The 19,319-nt window shown below is 43.4% G+C and overlaps 1 protein-coding gene across 2 annotated transcripts in view; it reads left to right on the top strand.

Annotated features, from left to right (window-relative positions):
* KLHL29 (kelch like family member 29) overlaps positions 1-19,319 on the top strand; it is a 475,551-nt gene that overhangs the window by 434,396 nt on the left and 21,836 nt on the right. For both annotated transcript variants that reach the window (XM_050950742.1, XM_050950741.1), the window contains exon 11: positions 6,954-7,147. In XM_050950742.1, coding sequence (XP_050806699.1) covers positions 6,954-7,147 — 194 coding nt within the window. The remainder of the gene's footprint in view (positions 1-6,953; positions 7,148-19,319) is intronic.

The raw sequence follows: 19,319 nt of genomic DNA on the forward strand, positions 1-19,319 counted from the left end.
CACAGCTAAGTAGGCATTCATTCAGAAACACACTGAGGTCTTGGTACTACTATTGTAAAGGCCTAGGTTCTGTTCTCAGGTCTGCCAGAAGTAACTGTGTACAACCTCTCAGTAAAATGGGAGAATCAGATATGTTTGCCATGAGCTCCTGGCTCCTAGACCAGTGCACCTTCCCCCTAGGCAAAAGAGGATGTGAGTAGTGTGGAGCTAGGTCTCTGTCTTCACATTTTAACATTGTACATGAGATGTGGCACACACATAACAAGGCTACCAAATGTGTGTGTTGTCCAAAGTGTGTGACACTTTGCATGTCTGCGAGTAAACCTTTCCATGCAGTGTTTGCAATCCCATCATTACAGAGGTGAAATGAACAAAAATGAAACTGACTTTGTTCATTGTCTCAGTGAATGAGAGAACACAGAAAGTAAACAAGCAGCATAAATAGTGAAGAGTAAATGGATTTTGCTAGCATTGTGCATGCTGTACACGCCAAGCTGATGATGAGTGGGCCCAGGGGGACTAAAACTGTTTCAAAGGCTTGCAAAATTTCTTCAAATTTCCAAACCTCTTCTCCTGTAATTTAAAGTCATGCTTTTTTTTTACAAAGGAAGTGTAGGGGTGTTTGTTTTTTAAAAATCCTCTTTTAGATAAAGAGGAATGACAGCGATGCAAGCACGTGTCCTGTGTGCACTAATAGACTATTTAGTTTTGATTAGAGTATGTCTTTTTGCCTAGTCTGTTTCTTTCTCCTGCTCTGATTCTCATGTTCTCTCTTAAACAGACCATCAACAAAAAAAAACAACAGTTTGTATTTCCAAAACCAGTGACTGTGTAGGCTGAGAATTAGGCAAAGCCGGTCCTTCCCCTTCCTAATACTAATAGTAGTACTAATAGTTAGTCCTGCCCCAAGTGCACGGGACTGGACTAGATGACCTCTCGAGGTCCCTTCCAGTTCTAGGATTCTGTGATTCCCCAGACCCCCTGTCCCTCAAGATCAGCCTCCAGCCCCCAAAATAAGTCTTATGACTCTTGGAATTGTTATCACACGTCTCATCATATTTGGTACTTTTCTTAAGTCCCCAGCTCCCAGAGTCATACGATTGCATTAGAATCTGAGCTTACATTTTAAAGGTGAGGAGCACATGTCATAGCTCCATTGAATTTCTAGCCCTTGTGGTTGTGAAGAAAAACTTGAAAACACGCACCCTACTGGCTCAGAAGCCAGAAGGCTAATAGGAGAACCCCTAATGTATTTTTAATCTCATGATTTTAATGCAATTCTCATGATTTGGAACTCTTGGGGTTGGAAGCACTGCAAGAATGAACGTAACCTGAGACCACGTGGTGCCTGCACATTGTGATCTCACAGAGACACACACGTTTTGATGAAAGATTTTGTGGCTCAGGCCCCAACAAGCCTTAAACTGAGCATGCTAGAATATTTACAGTTTAAAAAAGCAAGGCTAGTGTAGGCCTGTTATGCATACTTATCTAGGAGAATAGTAGGCTTTCTCCATATCATTTCAATGCATTCTGCCTCTGCAGAGGTAGGTAAGCCCTTGTGATGGGGATTTGTTAAACTCGCAATTATAGTTAATCTGCTATTTTCAATAAAAGTGACTTATGAGAAGCAACGGTAGAACAGAGTGCATGCCTAGATTGTGTGTCCCTTCTGGGTTATGCTGGGAGATCAGAAGTTTTTAAAAATTAAAGTGAAGTACAGGGATTAAAGAGTGTGTTAGTTTCATTGCTTAAATCATTTGTGGGCATGTGTGTTACGCGTTCAGTTTTGGAATTGACATTCTGGGCTTTTAACAGTAGAAAAGTGAGGGAGAAAAAGTTCACCTTAAAAACTGCAACCCACAGACTGACATTATTCAAACAGAAACATCTCCCAATTGCCCCAACATTCTAATTTTAGCAGGTACTCAGGAAATTGAAGGCAGATGGAATAATTGTTCCAAGTCTTATGAGCAATGAGGCATTTTGAATTTGGGTCATCTCTTTCAGGAGAATCAGTAACGTTCAGAACAATGTGAATTTAATTGCTCAATTTTCTGATGTCACATGCACAATTAAAATCCAACTCGGAACTTCGCAATTCCTTACTTGTGTGTAGGGGTTTGTGGTTATGACCTACACTAATAGAGAGATTACATTTTCCACTATAGTGTGGATTGGACATTGCTTTTTGAATGTGCTTTGGATGGGGCACAGAAATACAGTCTCAGGAGACCATCTATGCTTTTAGATCATTTATTATCCGGACTAGATAGTATTACATACAAAACACTGCATTACAGGAATGTTGAAGTTGCAAAGTCAAACACTCAGAAATTAGGAAGTTCCAGAATTAAGATTGTCTGTGCAATTTTTCATCAGCCCCTTTGTGAGTATACATTACGATACTGTTATGAGCTGGGGCCAAGATTTCATTCTTTGTCTTCTAATATGTCTTTAAAGAGCCAAGCAGGTACCACTAGGATGGGCAACCTTCTTAAAACCTAAATAGATATATAAATAGACAGATATGTGTAATGCATCCTTATTATTTATTAATTTATTGAAATAACGTGTACGTGCCAGCTGAGCTGAATCATAAACTCACTCTGTGAAATGGATGTTTTAAGCACACAAGACTCATCTTCTGTGGGATTGGATTGTTGGGCTATGTTTTTGGAAGAAGGTTGTTAAGGAAATAGCAGTGACAGTACAGTTCTCAATCGAGCCCCTCTGGCAATTTTGTGTGTAACAGGAAATAAGTCCCTAGATGTTTAAGGTGAGAGATTTGCACACCAACCTGTCTGCTTCTGTTACTCCTGAGGGAATTCTGCACCAAAATATTAAAGATTATGCGCACAGTATTTTAAAATTCTGCAAATTTTATGTGTCAATAAATAAATGGGGCTCCAGCATGACAGTGGGGAGCATAGACCACTGGATACATTGAGGTGGGAGATCACCCTTAAGCCCCCACCTCCCTCAGTACAGGAACTCGGCAGTGAGACTGCACCTGACCCTGACACAGCACAAGGGCCAGGCCTGCCCCAGAAACACCACCGGGACCTGCCCCTCTGCACCAGATGCACCAGGTGTGGGTAGGCAGGGCCAGCCCACCAGCATCCAAGTGTGGAGGGGCTTAGTGTGGGGAGATCCAGGTGCGGGATGACAGGTTTCTGTGTTGGGCAATCTGGGTGCGGGGGGCTCAATGGGAGATCTGAATGCACAGGGGCTCATTGAGGGGTTTCGGGTGCAGGGGCAATGAGACACTGCAGGGGATCCAGGTGAAGGTGGTTGGGGCTTAGCAGGGGCAGTAACGTAGCTAGGTGGGGAGCAGAGGGAGCGCCTGCTCCCCCAAGCCCAGAATTCCCCAAGTGGCGCCTTTTCCATTCGTCCATGATTTCGGTGGCGCGCCGCTCCATCTTTCGGTGGCCTTGCGCATGCGCCGCTCCATCTTTCAGCAGCATATCGGCACATGCGCAGGGCTGCAGAAATGCAGCCAAAGGACATGCGCCTTTTTTCTCCGCCGCTCCCCCTCGGCAGCAACCCTGGCTATGCCACTGAGCGGGGGGTGGGTCTGGGTGTGGGGAGAAGAGGCTTGATGTGGGTGTCTGAGTGTGGGGTCAGAGGGGTCTAGATTAGGGGGGGTCGGACTTCTTAGGGTGAGGATTCAATGGGCCTGCTTAACAGGGGAGCCCCAGCTTCTGCTGAGGGGACACCGAATGTCAGACTCCCACTTCCCCCTGCAATTTCCCTATCCCCTGTTCTTCACCATCCCCCTCCCCTCACTCTAACATTCTCCTGCCCTATTCCACCCCCTTCCTTCCCCACTGCCTCTTCCCCTCACCCCCTCCTTCTCTCATTTCCCGCACCCCTTGCTTACCCAGCCACACTGCCAGCACTCACTGTTGCACAGAAAACAGGAAGGCTCCCAGCACACAAAAGGAGAGCACAGCTGACACTGGAGGCAGCGTTTAGCTGCAGAGTCAGCGGAGCCAAGATGCAGCCTCCTCCTTTCAGCTGGGCAGCTCTGCACTTGCAGAAATGAGTAGGGGGCAGTGACACATAACTGTTTGCCCCCCCATGCCTGACCTCTGTTTGGGGGGGAAGTCCGTCCAAAAAACTGCATCAATGGTTATCCCCCCACACAAACACATGTGGCTTTCCTGTCATTTTCTGCAAGGAAGTACAGGAATTCTGCAGGGGGTAAGGGGGGAGCATTTTCTGCCAGTGCGCAGTCCCGCAGAATCCCCCCAGGAGTATTCTGTGCTTGTGTTCAAATAACGGATGGAGGAATGAAGAGGATCTATGAACTAGGTTTCTAAATAATGGATGGGGCTTCTTAATACATGAGAGCTGAAATGTCAGCATATGCTGACTATATATATGGCTAAATGTTTATGGATTTTGATACTTCATAGTAATTATCTGTCTGAAGGGTATTGAACGAGGAAGTATGTTATTCTGATGCAAGGCCTCTAGATTTATCTAAAATTGACTGACTACTTTGATTTATATGTACAAATTGAATACAGTTTAAAAAATTAAATATAAAAATAATTTGTAATTGTCTCTTTACACACTGTTTCAGAACCTACTGTTATATTGATGTCTTAACAAAATTACATCTAGAACCTTGTCCAAGAATAGTTCATTAAGATCCTCAGAACAGTCAGAAGGAAGTGAAAAAGGCAAAACCATTAATATGATTTTAAACATCATGTGAGCCATCTGGAGTGCAGATCAACACTAAACAATGAAGCTTTATTTTGTATTGAATCCTTCCTGAAAATTAAATAATGTACAAGATAGTGAAGAGTTGGTGGTCTATAAACTACTGATAATGATAGCATCAAGACTTTATAATGTGAATAAATTAAAGCATTCAGTCATAAGGCTGTTTAATCTTAGAAGGAGAGAAATTAAGAGGCTGAGGAAAAAGGGGGAAAACTTGTTTTCAGATGAGGTATGAAAAGAGTTGGAGAGTTCATAAGGCAGAGAGCTGCTCCAAAGGACAGAAGTTGCAGAGTAAAAGCCTGTCTTGCCATTTATGCTGAGATTTTGGGGAAAGGAAGAGAGTGAAAGCACGTGCTAAATGAGATGAGTGAGGTGAGAGAAAGATGAGTCCTAAGAGGGAAAGCTGAGGAATGCAGAATTTTCAAAACAAGGAGGGTTATTTTTATTTTGCAGGTCTAGTCCATAAACTGGGATGAGGTCAATAGACCCACAGTGTTTGGGTAAGCCCGCCACCAGAGAATGCTGTGGACAGGCTTGGAAACAGGGAAGCAGGAGCTAGCATTGGCGTAGTAGAGAGCCAGAAGTACTGTGAGCACTTTTGCAGAGGGAAATATTTGGGTGGATGGGATCCAGTAAATTAAGTCTTAATTTACTACTGTAAACAGCAGAGTCAAATGAGAGGTCTGAGTCAAGGAAGGAGTTCAAGGTGGGTGTTTTTTAAGTTAATTCTCTTGGCTGTAAGCAGTTGAATAGAGTGTCAGAAGTTACTCACCACTATTGTAAAAGTGGCAGTTAAAGATGGAGATAATAAGAATGAAAGGAAGAATATAAATAGAAAAGAGCAGAAAGCTAAGGGATGAACTGGTTGTGATTTTTCTCTGCACAAGAAAGTTGCATTGATTTAGCTTTATTCTGTTTTTAAACCAATGCAGTTACTCTGGTGCAAATCCCTGTGTGGACACTTTAGGAGTTGACTGGAGTTAAACCAGAATGATCTGGTGTTTGGAAAACATGCCAGAGAGAGACTTAAGAAGCTCAAACTACTTAGTCTGCACACTCGGGCTGGGAGGCTCACTCCCCGATGTTGTGTAGGAGTACCCTGGCAGACCGAGAGATGTGTCACAAAGGGAGACTATCACTAGGAATAAATATGTCAGTTTCTGAAAGAGATTCTGAAGACCAGGAATCTAGAGTATTTGCATGTTATAAATATCCCTCCTGTTATCAGGAGCCAAAGCTCTAAATGGGTGATGAAGGCTTGTGTGTTTGCCATCCACTGTTCTGAGTTAGTACCTTTTAGGCAACTACTATTTGACTCACTGTACCATTACATGGAAATATTGAACCATGTTGTTTTCCACTGACTCCAAGGCTCATTTTACTGGAGCTCTTTGGATCACTACCACATTATTTAAAATCATAGATGTCTGATCTTATGACATTGTCTAAAGTGAATCTTAATCCATTGTTTATTAACTGCACATCCTTATGGTCAATGGCTTAATTAAATCAGATACTGATGATCTTAAAACTAATTTAGTGCTCTAATGAATCTTCTTTTCTGTTGCGCTACATGTTAAAAATGAATGCAATGAGGAAATCTTATTCCAGTAGCAAACTCCCCATTAACATTTGCAATATCCTGCAATGAAGTGTAGTAGTAGCTTGATACATACAGTGGCAATTAAATGAAGGCAATTTACACATGCACAAAATGTGCATTAATGGCTAGTTAACTAGAGTAAAAAGACCTATCATGTTGCATTATGTTTGATGATGTGATGAGCTTCGCAAGCTAAACAATTTAAGTATATTAACAATTCCTTGCCTCTGGTTGCTGTTGGATATCACCACACTGATTTGCAAGAATAATCTTACTGTATTCCAATTAGTAGAAATTAATTAGTGGAAGTCATCTTGACAAAGGTGTCCTAAGTTTCTTTAGCCCAAGCTATAATTAGGCTTGAGAGGCATATGAAGAAATAGATCTGGTTTTCTCTGTGCCTGTATCATTGTCTTCTTTAAAGGATAGAAAGTGGCATTAATGGCATTATCTACCAAAACAGTTGGATTGCTTTGGTGTTAGACGGTATGTTTTCAGGTCTGTTTTATCGGTCTGCCTAACTGTTTATCTCTCAGTCTGGTTTATCTGTCATGCATTTACAACACATCCATCACTATATTATCTGGACATATTCCTATCGCTTTTGTTTTAGGTATGACACAATCACCAATCAGTGGGAGACAATAGCTCCTCTGCCAAAGGCCGTGCATTCTGCAGCTGCCACTGTTTGTGGTGGCAAGATCTATGTGTTTGGCGGGGTGAATGAAGCTGGTCGAGCCGCTGGAGTCCTGCAGTCATATGTCCCTCAGACTAATGCATGGAGTTTTATAGAGTCTCCAATGATCGGTAAGTGATCAGCATTTTACAATTTAAAAGAGAAATAAATGTCATGATATAAATGTCTGTATCACAAAATAAGTAAACCGAAGAGGCTCAATGTAAATATGTCTTTAATATAAGGCTGAGGAAAAGGTGTTTGTAATAGCAATGTTGGGCAGGGTTGGCAGCAGTATGTAGTATATTAACCTGGAGATGCAGTGGTCTGGATCCTTCACTCAAGGAAAATGACACTCATTAATACCCCTGGATATTTAGCTAGAAGGGGTGGGTTCAAGGTGGGGACAGAAAGGAAAGTAACACAGGTATGGATACCCTATACATTATACAGTGCACTAAAATTTTGTTATGCCATCAAATGTCACTTCATGCCTAGAACAATGCCATTCATTTAATGTATTATTATTACTGTTGTTGAAATTCCTCTTGCCCAAAGGAAGCGAAGGTCTTTTTTGCAGTAACTCATAGATATTGTTCAATGGAATTCACCTTACAGGATAGAAAATCCGCAAGACAGGTGGACTATGAAGATCCAGCACTGTTTTTATTAGTTATATTTACAGTTCCCAGGAGACTGCTACATGCTTTACAGAACCAATAGAAAGACAGGGGGACTAAAATTTTCAAAAGCACCTAATGGCTAAATCCTTTAAATCCATAAATAGTCATCGGAGCAGGGACTTAGGTGCCAAGCAGCTTGGGTGTCAGGACTTAGGTGGCTTTGTGCATGTCCACCGGCAGAAATTCGGGCCCCTAGGGGACTTTATCATAGGTGCCTACAGCATTAGGTGGCATCCAAGTAGGAGTTTTAACGATCTAAATTTTGCACGTAAGCACCTAAAATGGCATTTAGACACTTACATCCCTTTACAGAGCTAGCCCTAAGTGACTTAGAAGCCTAATGGTATGTCTGTACTGGAGCTGGAAGATATAATTTCCAGCTCAAATAGACATACACACATTAGCAAGGATCAAGCTAATATACTAAAAATGGAGTGTTGCAAGTGGGCAGATGGACTAGCTGCCCTGAGTATGATCCCATCTGAGAGCCTATGTATGTATTAGAATAGCTAACCCCTCCCACCACTCTTGTCACTGTGGCTAGACTTTGATTTTTTTGCATACTAGCTGCATCAGAGCTAGCACAGGTATGTCTACGAAGGCTGAAAAATTACACCTCCAGCTGCAGTGTAGACATACCCTAAGGTCCATTCTCAAAAGTGACATAGGCACATAGGAGTCTAAATAGCATTGATTTTCAATGGGACTTCGTTTCCTAAGGCCCAAATCCTCAAACGTATTTAGACGTAAAGATTAAAATCAATACTTTAGGCACCTAACTCCCAAGCACCAGAACACCTTTGAGGATCCAGTCCTAAATTGCTTTTGAACATGGAACTCTTCTGAAACTTCAGACCAAGGGTGCCTGAACTAAAGATTTTAAAGTCAATGTTAGATAGGATGCAACAGTAGGATGCAGCACTACAATGACATGTATCAGAGGGGTAGCCGTGTTAGTCTGGATCTGTAAAAGCAGCAAAGAATCCTGTGGCACCTTATAGACTAACAGACGTATTGGAGCATGAGCTTTCGTGGGTGAATACGATGAAGTGGGTATTCACCTACAAAAGCTCATGCTCCAATACGTCTGTTAGTCTATAAGGTGCCATAAGACTCTTTGCTGCTTTTACAATGACATGGTTATTCAGGTTAGGCCTGAGCACATATGGATGTCCAAAATAAACTACTTTTCCCCTTTTCTGTATATTAATTATTATTATTTTATTTATGTCTTTATTTATTTACTACATCCCTATTTCATAAGAACATTAGAACGGCCGTACTGGGTCAGACCAAAGGTCCATCTAGCTCAGTATCCTGTCTACTGACAGTGGCCAATGCCAGGTGCCCCAGAGGGAGTGAAGCTAACAGGCAATGATCAAGCGATCTCTCTCCTGCCATCTTTCTCCATCCTCTGATGAACAAAGCTAGGGACACCTTCTTTACCCTTCCTGGCTAATAGCCATTTATGGACTTAGCCACCATGAATTTATCCAGTTCCCTTTTAAACATTGTTATAGTCCTAGCCTTCACAACCTCCTCAGGTAAGGAGTTCCACAAGTTGACTGTGCACTGTGTGAAAAAGAACTTCCTTTTATTTGTTTTAAACCTGCTACCTATTCATTTCATTTGGTGACCCCTAGTTCTTGTATTATGGGAATAAGTAAATAACTTTTCCTTATCCACTTTCTCAACATCATTCATGATTTTATATACCTCTATCATATCCCCCCTTAGTCTCCTCTTTTCCAAGCTAAAGAGGCCTAGCCTCTTTAAACTTTCTTCATATGGGACCCTCTCCAAACCCCTAATCATTTTAGTTGCCCTTTTCTGAACCTTTTCTAGTGCTAGAATATCTTTTTTGAGGTGAGGAGACCACATCTGTACACAGTATTCGAGATGTGGGCATACCATGGATTTATATAAGGGCATTAATATATTCTCAGTCTTATTCTCTATCTCCTTTTTAATGATTCCTAACATCCTGTTTGCTTTCTTGACCGCCTCTGCACACTGCGTGGACATCTTCAGAGAACTATCCACGATCACGCCAAGATCTTTTTCCTGACTCGTAGCTAAATTAGTCCCCATCATATTATATGTATAGTTGGGGTTATTTTTTCCAATGTGCATTACTTTACATTTGTCCACATTAAATTTCATTTGCCATTTTGTTGCCCAATCACTTAGTTTTGTGAGATCTTTTTGAAGTTCTTCACAATCTGCTTTGGTCTTAACTATCTTGAGCAGTTTAGTATCATCTGCAAACTTTGCCACCTCACTGTTTACCCCTTTCTCCAGATCATTTGTGAATAAATTGAATAGAATTGGTCTTAGGACTGACCTTTGGGGAACACCACAAGTTATCCCTCTCCATTCTGAGAATTTACCATTTTTATTCCTACCTTTTGTTCCCTGTCTTTTAACCAGTTCTCAATCCATGAAAGAACCTTCCCTTTTATCCCATGACAGCTTAATTTATGTAAAAGCCTTTGGTGAGGGACCTTGTCAAAGGCTTTCTGGAAATCTAAGTACACTATGTCCACTGGATCCCCCTTGTCCACATGTTTGTTGACCCCTTCAAAGAACTCCAATAGATTAGTAAGACACGATTTCCCTTTACAGAAACCATGTTGACTATTGCTCAACAGTTTGTTTTTCTATGTGTCTGACAATTTTATTCTTAACTATTGTTTCGACTAATTTGCCCAGTACTGACGTTAGACTTACCGGTCTGTAATTGCCAGGATCACCTCTAGAGCCCTTTTTAAATATTGGCGTTACATTAGCTAACTTCCAGTCATTGGGTACCGAAGCCGATTTAAAGGACAGGTTACAAACCTTAGTTAATAGTTCCGCAACTTCACATTTGAGTTCTTTCAGAACTCTTGGGTGAATGCCATCCGGTCCCGGTGACTTGTTAATGTTGAGTTTATCAATTAATTCCAAAACCTCCTCTAGTGACACTTCAATCTGTGACAGTTCCTCAGATTTGTCACCTACAAAAGCCGGCTCAGGTTTGGGAATCTCCCTAACATCCTCAGCTGTGAAGACTGAAGCAAAGAATCCATTTAGTTTCTCCACAATGACTTTATCGTCTTTAAGTGCTCCTTTTGTATCTCGATCGTCAAGGGGCCCCACTGGTTGTTTAGCAGGCTTCCTGCTTCTAATGTACTTAAAAAACGTTTTGGTATTACCTTTTGGAGTTTTTGGCTAGCCATTCTTCAGACTCCTCTTTGGCTTTTCTTATTACACTCTTGCAGTTAAGCTGGCAGTGTTTGTGCTCCTTTCTATTTGCCTCACTAGGATTTGACTTCCACTTTTTAAAGGAAGTCTTTTTATCTCTCACTGCTTCTTTTACATGGTTGTTAAGCCACGGTGGCTCTTTTTTAGTTCTTTTATTGTGTTTCTTAATTTGGGGTATACATTGAAGTTGGGCCTCTATTATGGTGTCTTTAAAAAGGGCCCATGCAACTTGCAGGGATTTCACTTTAGTCACTGTACCTTTTAACTTTTGTTTAACTAACCCCCTCATTTTTGTATAGTTCCCTCTTTTGAAATTAAATGCCCCAGTGCTGGGCTGTTGAGGTGTTCTTCCCCCCACAGGGATGTTGAATGCTATTGTATTATGGTCACTATTTCCAAGCGGTCCTGCTATAGTTACCTCTTGGACCAGCTCCTGCGCTCCACTCAGGATTAAATCTAGAGTTGCCTCTCCCCTTGTGGGTTCCCGTACCAGCTGCTTCATGAAGCAGTCATTTAAAGTATCGAGAAATTTTATCTCTGCATTTCGTCCTGAAGTGAAATGTTCCCAGTCAATAGGGGGATAATTGAAATCCCCCACTGTTATTGAGTTCTTAATTTTGATAGTCTCTCTAATTTCCCTTAGCATTTCATCATCACTATTACTGTCCTGATCAAGTGGTCAATAGTAGATCCCTAATGTTATATTTTTATTAGAGCATGAAATTTCTATCCATAGCGATTCTATGGAACATGTGGATTCGCTTAAGATTTTTACTTCATTTGAATCTACATTTTCTTTCACATATAGTGCCACTCCTCCCCCTGCACGACCGGTTCTGTCCTTCCGATATATTTTGTACCCCGGAATGATTGTGTCCCATTGATTGCTCTCAGTCCACCAGGTTTCTGTGATGCCTATTATATCAATATCCTCCTTTATCACAAGGCACTCTAATTCACCCATCTTATTATTTAGACTTCTAGCATTTGTGTACAAGCACTTTAAAAACTTGTCCCTGTTTATTTGTCTGCCCTTTTCTGATGTGCCAGATTCTTTTTTATGTGACTATTTATCATCTGATCCGGCCCTTACATTATCCTCTTCCGTCCTCTGTTCCTGACTATAACCTGGAGATTCCCTATCATCAGACTCTCCCCTAAGAGAAGTCTGTGTCCGATCCACATGCTCCTCTGCAGCAGTCGGCTTTCCCCCATCTCCTAGTTTAAAAACTACTCTACAACCTTTTTAATGTTTAGTGCCAGCAGTCTGGTTCCACTTTGGTTTAGGTGGAGCCCATCTCTCTTGTATAGGCTCCCCCCATCCCAAAAGTTTCCCCAGTTCCTAAAGAACGTAAATCCCTCCCCTCTACACCATCGTCTCATCCACGCATTGAGACTCTGAAGCTCTGCCTGCCTACCTGGCCCTGCGCGTGGAACTGGGAGCATTTCTGAGACTGCCACCATAGAGGTTCAGTCTCTTTCCTAGCAGCCTAAATTTGGCTTCCAGGACATCTCTCCTACCCTTCCCTATGTCATTGGTACCTACGAGTATCACAACCACCGGCTCCTCCCCAGCACTACACATAAGTCTGTCTAGATGCCTCGAGAGATCTGCAACCTTCACACCAGGCAGGCAAGTCACCATACGGTTCTCCCAGTCATCACAAACCCATCACAAACCCAGCTATCTATGTTTCTAATGATCGAATCTCCCATTACTAACACCTGCCTTTTCCTAGCAACTGGAGTTCCCTCCCCCGGAGAGGTAACCTCAGTGCAAGAGGCAACCCCAGCACCATCTGGAAGGAGGGTCCCAACTATGGGAAGGTTTCCCTCTGCTCCCATTGACTGCTCTGCTTCCCTGGGCCTTTCTTCCTCCTCAACAGCGCAGAGGCTGTCTGAGCGGAGGTGGGACAGTTCTACAGTGTCCCGGAAAGCCTCATCAACATACCTCTCTGCCTCCCTTAGCTCCTCCAGTTCCGCCACCCTGGCCTCCAAAGTTCATATGTGGTCTCTGAGGGCCAGGAGCTCCTTGCACCGACTGCACACATATACCACCCGCCCACAGGGCAGGTAACCATACATGCTACACTCAGTGCAATAAACTGGATAGCCCCCACTCTTCTGCTGGGCTTCTGCCTGCATTGTCTCCTAGTTAATGAAAGGGTGGTTTAAAGAAAGGGGTTTTGGAATATGGTTTGGATTATAGGTTTTAAGGGGACTACAGGGGAACAGGTAGGACCCACAAGGGATGCCCCCTCCCTTCCCAGCTCCCTTGCAAAACTCCCTGTTAGCAGCCCCTGGTCGCTTGTGCGCGGCTTTATAAAGCCCTGGCCTGAGTTAATGCCCCACCTACTGATTAAGGCTCAGCCAATTAATTACCAGAGGCTTCGAGCTTTCAAACCTTTCTTTGAAGGTCATGGCCTCCAACTGCCAGCCACAACACATGGTCCTTCAAACCACCAAACAAACAAACAGACTGACAAACATAAGCTCAGCACACAGCAAGTAACCCCCAAACACAAACACACATACACTACAGACAGTCACTTACCCCACAGATGCTGTATTTGCTCCTCCTTCACCTGGAGAACTCCCTTGCAAAACTCCCTGTTAGCAGCCCCTGTTTCAGGCATCGTGGAAGAAGCAAGTTTTGGGGAGTCAGTTTTTGCCTATAAAATCTGTGTTTATAGCTTCCCCTGTGGATATAGCATTGCTCTTTTCCTTTTCCCTGGCTGTTCTTTGTGTCCAGTTTAATGTAACATGACATGCATATGATGTAGCATGAAGCACCCAGCAGGAGGGCATCAACCACCAACAATCATATTTATGTATTGCAGCAACGTTAACAAACCTATTTCCTGGCTTTTTCCATAACATGGACACAACGGCTGCTGTTCCTATAATCGACTGAGTGACATTATGAGGTTTTTCTATGCTCAGAGCATACTGCAAAAATGAATGTATTATGCAAAAAAGTATTCTTTTTCCTTACCAAAATAGTACAAGTGCCAGAGGAGCTGAGAATTCATTCCCTGGACTCGTTATATTGTCTAGCAGGTGTCAAGGCCGTGCGTGCTTGGAAAAATCATCCAAAAATATCCCAAGATGGGTACATCATACATTTTCAAATAAATTGTATGATTTCCCAACAAAAAAGTACATCAAAACTATTGATGGGGATGGGGAGTAGTATTTGTGCTTTTTTTGAGAAAATGTAAGTAATGCGTTAACAATATTGTGGAAGTGTAACATGCTGTGATTTTATATTGGGAAATAAATACTACCAAATTATTTGCAAATTTATAAAGTCATTTAACACAAGAGACTGAAAAAATTGCTCCCCTACTGGAGGACATCTGTGCTAGTGATATTATGCTTGATCTTAACCAAAAGGCCCTGAGATTATGGAAAATATACTTTATTTTTGCAACTGCGAAGTAGTAGTAGTAGTAACCACAGTGGTGATCTGGGACCGGTTCACAGGAACCGGTTGTTAAATTTAGAAGCTCTTTTAGAATCGGTTGTCCCGGTTCTAAGAAGGCTTTTAAATTTAACAAAATCTGTGCAAGCTCCCTTCCCTGCCCCTGGCCCCAGCTCACCTAGCTCAACCTCCTCCCCTGACGCTCCCCCCGGCTTCTCCTCCCCCTCCCGTGCTTCCTGCGCTTCCCGCGAATCCGCTGATTCGCGGGAAGCAGGGCTTCCTGCAGGTGAACTGGGGTGGGAGTGGGGCATGAGGAGAGCTCCAGGCACCGCGGGGCCAGAGTCGGGCTGCGCGGCACAACTGTGGGCCAGGCCCCGGCCCAGGCCCTGGCTGTGGCTCTGGTCCGGGCCCCAGGCCTGAGTCCGGCTGCGTGGCGCGGCTCCAGCCCAGCCCTGGCAGGGGTAAGAGGCCGGGTTGGGGGGTTGGATAAGGCAGGGACAGGGACAGGGAGTGAAGGTGGGTTGGATGGGGCAGAGGCTTTTGGGGGGCAGTCAGGGGATGGGGAAGGGGGGGTTGGGTAGGCGCCGTGTGGAAGTTCTGGGGGTCTGTCGGGGTGTTGGTGGATGGGGTCGGGGCAGTCAGGGGACAGGGAGCAGGGCGAGTTGGGCAGGGAGTGGAGTCTTGGGAGGGCAGTTAGAGTTGGGGGTCTTGGGAAGGAGTGGTCAGGGGACAAGGAGCGGGGGGGTTATGGGTTGCAGTTTCTGAGGGGGGCAGTCGGGGACAGGACATGAATGGGAGGTGTACTCACCGGACAGTTCCCTACCGGGTATTCGCTGAAGCTGTGCCGCTGAAGACCCGGTAGGGAACCGGTTCCTAAGATTTTGACAGCTCATCCCTGAGTAACCACTTTGATAAAATGTCTTCCCACTAAAGCTCGGGGGACATTTACAGAATGACATTCCACATTCAATATGATGAACCTTTAAAAACAATGAGAAAAACAAAGCTGGAGAGAATGGGACTTGGTGGCCTTTTTATAAAAGGAAAATGGAATTAATTCCAGTAGAGATCATATTTCATGCCCATAATAAAAATGTGGTACTCTCTTGACCTTAGATAAGATAACGTGCTCTTTAAATAAGTGTTATATGTGCTCAGATTCCCAGAATACAAGCAGCTCTTGAATGTAACCAGAGCCAACCCTATAAAGGGCTTTTCCACAACCAGTAATACTAATTTAAAACCAGTCTCTGATTCTAAGGTAATCAATGACAAGAATGCAGGGAGAGCAAGTATAGAATCATAGGACTGGAAGAGATCATCTAGTCCAGATCCCTGCACTCATGGTAGGAATAAGTATTATCTGAACCATCCCTGACGGGTTTGTCTAACCTGCTCTTAAAAATCTCCAGTGATGGAGATTCCACAACCTCCCTAGGCAATTTATTCCAGTGCTTAACCATCCTGACAGTTAGGAAGTTTTTCAAAATGTCCAACCCAAACCTCCCTTGCTGCAATTTAAGCCCATTGCTTCTTGTCCTGTCCTCAGAGGTTAAGAACAATTTTTCTCTCTCCTCCTTGTAACAAACTTTTATGTACTTGGAAACTATTATCATGTCCCCTCTCAGTCTTCTCTTTTCCAGACTAAACAAATCCAGTTTTTTCAATCTTCCCTTATAGGTCATGTTTTCTAGACCTTTGATCATTTTTGTTGCTCTTCTCTGGACTTTCTCCAATTAATTCCTTAAATGTGGAGCCCAGAAATGAACCCAATATTCCAGCTGAGGCCTAATCAGCACAGAGTAGAGTAGAAGAATTACTTCTTGTGTCTTGCTTACAACACTCCTGCTAATACATCCCAGAATGATGTTTGGGTTTTTTTGCAACAGTGTTACACTGTTGACACATATTTAGCTTGTGGTCCATTACAACCCTCAGATCCCTTTCCACAGTACTCCTTCCTAGGCAGTCATTTCCCATTTTGTTTGTGTGCAACTGATCGTTCCTTCCTAAGTGAAGTACTTTGCATTTGTCTTTATTGAATTTCATCTTATTTCTCCAGTTTGTCCAGATCACTTTGAATTATAATCCTATCCTCCAAAGCACTTGCAACCCCGCCAGCTTGGTTTCATCTGCAAACTTTATAGGTGTACTCTTTATGCCATTATCTAAATCATTGATGAAGAAACTGAACAGAACCGGATCCAGAACTGATCCCTGTGGGACCCCACTCGTTTTGCCCTTCCAGCATGACTGTGAACCACTGATAATTACTCTCTGGGAATTGTATGACATATGGTAGCTCATACTTGTAAGTTCATCACTTTCAGAAAGCTGTGTGCTAACCTATTCAAGCCAACCTTGGCATGAATGTTGGGATTTTAGGTGAATAATTTGTTGTAAATTATGTGAATGCTAGTGAAACAAGCTAGAGACCAAACTCCTCTCTCCATAGAACAGATATAGCATAGGCAGCAATATTGTGAGCTCTTCACACAGCCCTGCCAGTCTGCCTCCAATCTGTGCCACTTAGATTTCTCCTAGGAAGAAGAAGGTAGTCCCAGCTCTACATTCATGTAATCCTTGGCTTCTCTGCTGAGCCTGCCAATAAGTGTACCAAATGAGATACTTGTGCACTAGGACTGAAACATGTTTCCCATAGGTCACGAAACAGTTATCAAGCAGTAATAACTTTTTGATGACTGCAGACCTGGAAATATACTCAGTGGAGTCTGTAAGGCTCTGCCTACACTGTGGTTAGACACTCTGTGGCTGACCCATGCCTTCTGACTCGAGCTCATGGTGCTTGGGCCAAGGGGCCATTTAATTGTGGTGCAGACATTCAGGTTTGGGCTGCAAACTGAGCTCTGGGACCCTCTCACCTCACAGGGTCCTAAAACCCAAGCTCCAGTCCAAACCTGAACATCTATACTGCAATTAAACAGCCCCTTAGCCTGAGCCCCCTGAGCCCAAATAAGTGGCCTGGGCAAACCGCAGGTTTTTAATTGCAAAGTAGACATACCCTTTGTGGACTTGAGATTATGCTGATTGGCAGGATTCTGTAGTTAAACAGTCTCACATCTCTTCTTCCCAATCGCTAACATCTAGCAAAGCTGCTACTTAGTAACAATTCTGGTAACTGTAGTGCCACAAAATCAACCAAGCATTCATACTTGCACTGCTTACGTTTTCATTTCTTGCTATGCTGTCGTTACAGCGCTGAAGAAAATATATTTCACGCACAACTTCCTAAGGCTTGTCTTTTTTAACAAGACCACTGTAGACATGCTGAAGTCAGTGATTGTAAATAAGCATAATTATCTTGTCACTTTGTGTTTTAGTTCACTTTGTGTCTAACGCTAGGGCACTGAAATGTACTCTTTTATGCAATATCAAATAACCAGTTGCCTACATTAACTCAACTATAACTTTTGATTTGTGTTTCTGAATGGGCTTTCCATTTAAAGCTACCCACACAGTTTATGTGCAAAATAGGAGTTTTATTTACTTATCGCCATAGTTAAATTTTAAAATCTGGTGAGTGCTGTGGGGAAGCCCAGGTCAGGGACCCATGAACATTTCTGGTATCTAGTCGAAATCTGATTTCTTCTGCCATGTCCATCTCTGGATCATTAGGTTCCCCCCTAGTCTTCAGCTCAGATTCTCGCATGGAGGCAAGGGGTGGTGACTTTAGGACTCGCTTCTGGCAAGTGAACACTCTCTGTTTCCCTAGCTGCCTCGCTGGTGGAGTTCCCCCTCTGCTCTTAAGGTGGGTAGCTCTCCCCTGACTAAGGAAGTTCTCCCCAGACTGGTGGATGGGGATGGGCCTCCTCTGGCTGTTGAGTGAGAGAACAGGGCTTCAGGCTCCTTCTCAATGCCAGGTCTTCAGACTGGGCAGGCAAGCACTGGCAGGAAGGGATAGGGGCTGCAGGATTGCCATTCAGTGCAGCTGCAGCTTGGCTTCCTTTCCTTGCATGTAGGATGATGTCATGGGACTACATCTGATGTCTCCCTTGTGCTCTTGAAAGTGCTTATGAGGGCAGGTGCATAGAAACACAGAAGTGGATTACTCAGTAGCAACTGCTCTGGCAATAGCTAGTGCAACCTGTCAGCTCAGTCCCAGCCTCTGAAAAAGCTGAAACTGTCAACAGGATGAGCCCACCTTAACATTTCCAGTCAGGTCCTATCAAATAATTCCATCCCCCCAACTCCTGTGTCAGATTCTTATTACCATGATCACACCATTATAAACAGCTGGTCTAAGGATTTGAGGGGCTATGCCCAAGCTCAGTGGTTTCCTCAACACACAGACAGTGTTTGGCAGGATCTTACCCCAACACACACACCTTCCCCTCCACGCATTCTCCTGCTGCACCTGCCGACCTCCCCTGGCTGTGTTGGTTTATATCAGTTCACATTTTGCAAGAAAAGGGCTAGAAACTTACTTATTTTTTATTAAAATGGAAGACTAAATTTTGCTTTTGTGGCTGTCTCTGCTAACCAGGGGCTTGCACAGGTCTCTACCAGCTCCTCAGTGTCATGTTGTCATGGAAACTTTCTCTTGGTGAAGATGGCAATATTCTATTAGATTCCTTTCAGTAAGGTTGGATAAGGAAAGACATTTAGGGCCTGAGGAGAACACCAGCTATAATTTCAATTTATGTCTGGCTGTCGCTCTCAAGAGGATCTCAGGTATACAGGGTTATGTTGTTCACTCTTTTGCCTCAGAAAGGGCAGACAGGCACTAGAGGCATTTGCATGTAGGCCAAAGATGTGCTTGGCATCCTTTTCTCCCATGATGGGTATCACTGCACTCTGGAATGTGCTGAGACAGCGCATGGTAAACAGCAATTTAGATACTAGGGAAAGATCTGAGGCCAGGTCTCTGAGGCCTTCATCACTGCTTCATAGGGATGTCTGAGAGAATCAACCGGCTAATTATATGCCCAG

This window comes from Gopherus flavomarginatus, chromosome 4 (assembly GCF_025201925.1).
Source record: "Gopherus flavomarginatus isolate rGopFla2 chromosome 4, rGopFla2.mat.asm, whole genome shotgun sequence".
Lineage (NCBI taxonomy): Eukaryota > Metazoa > Chordata > Testudines > Testudinidae > Gopherus > Gopherus flavomarginatus.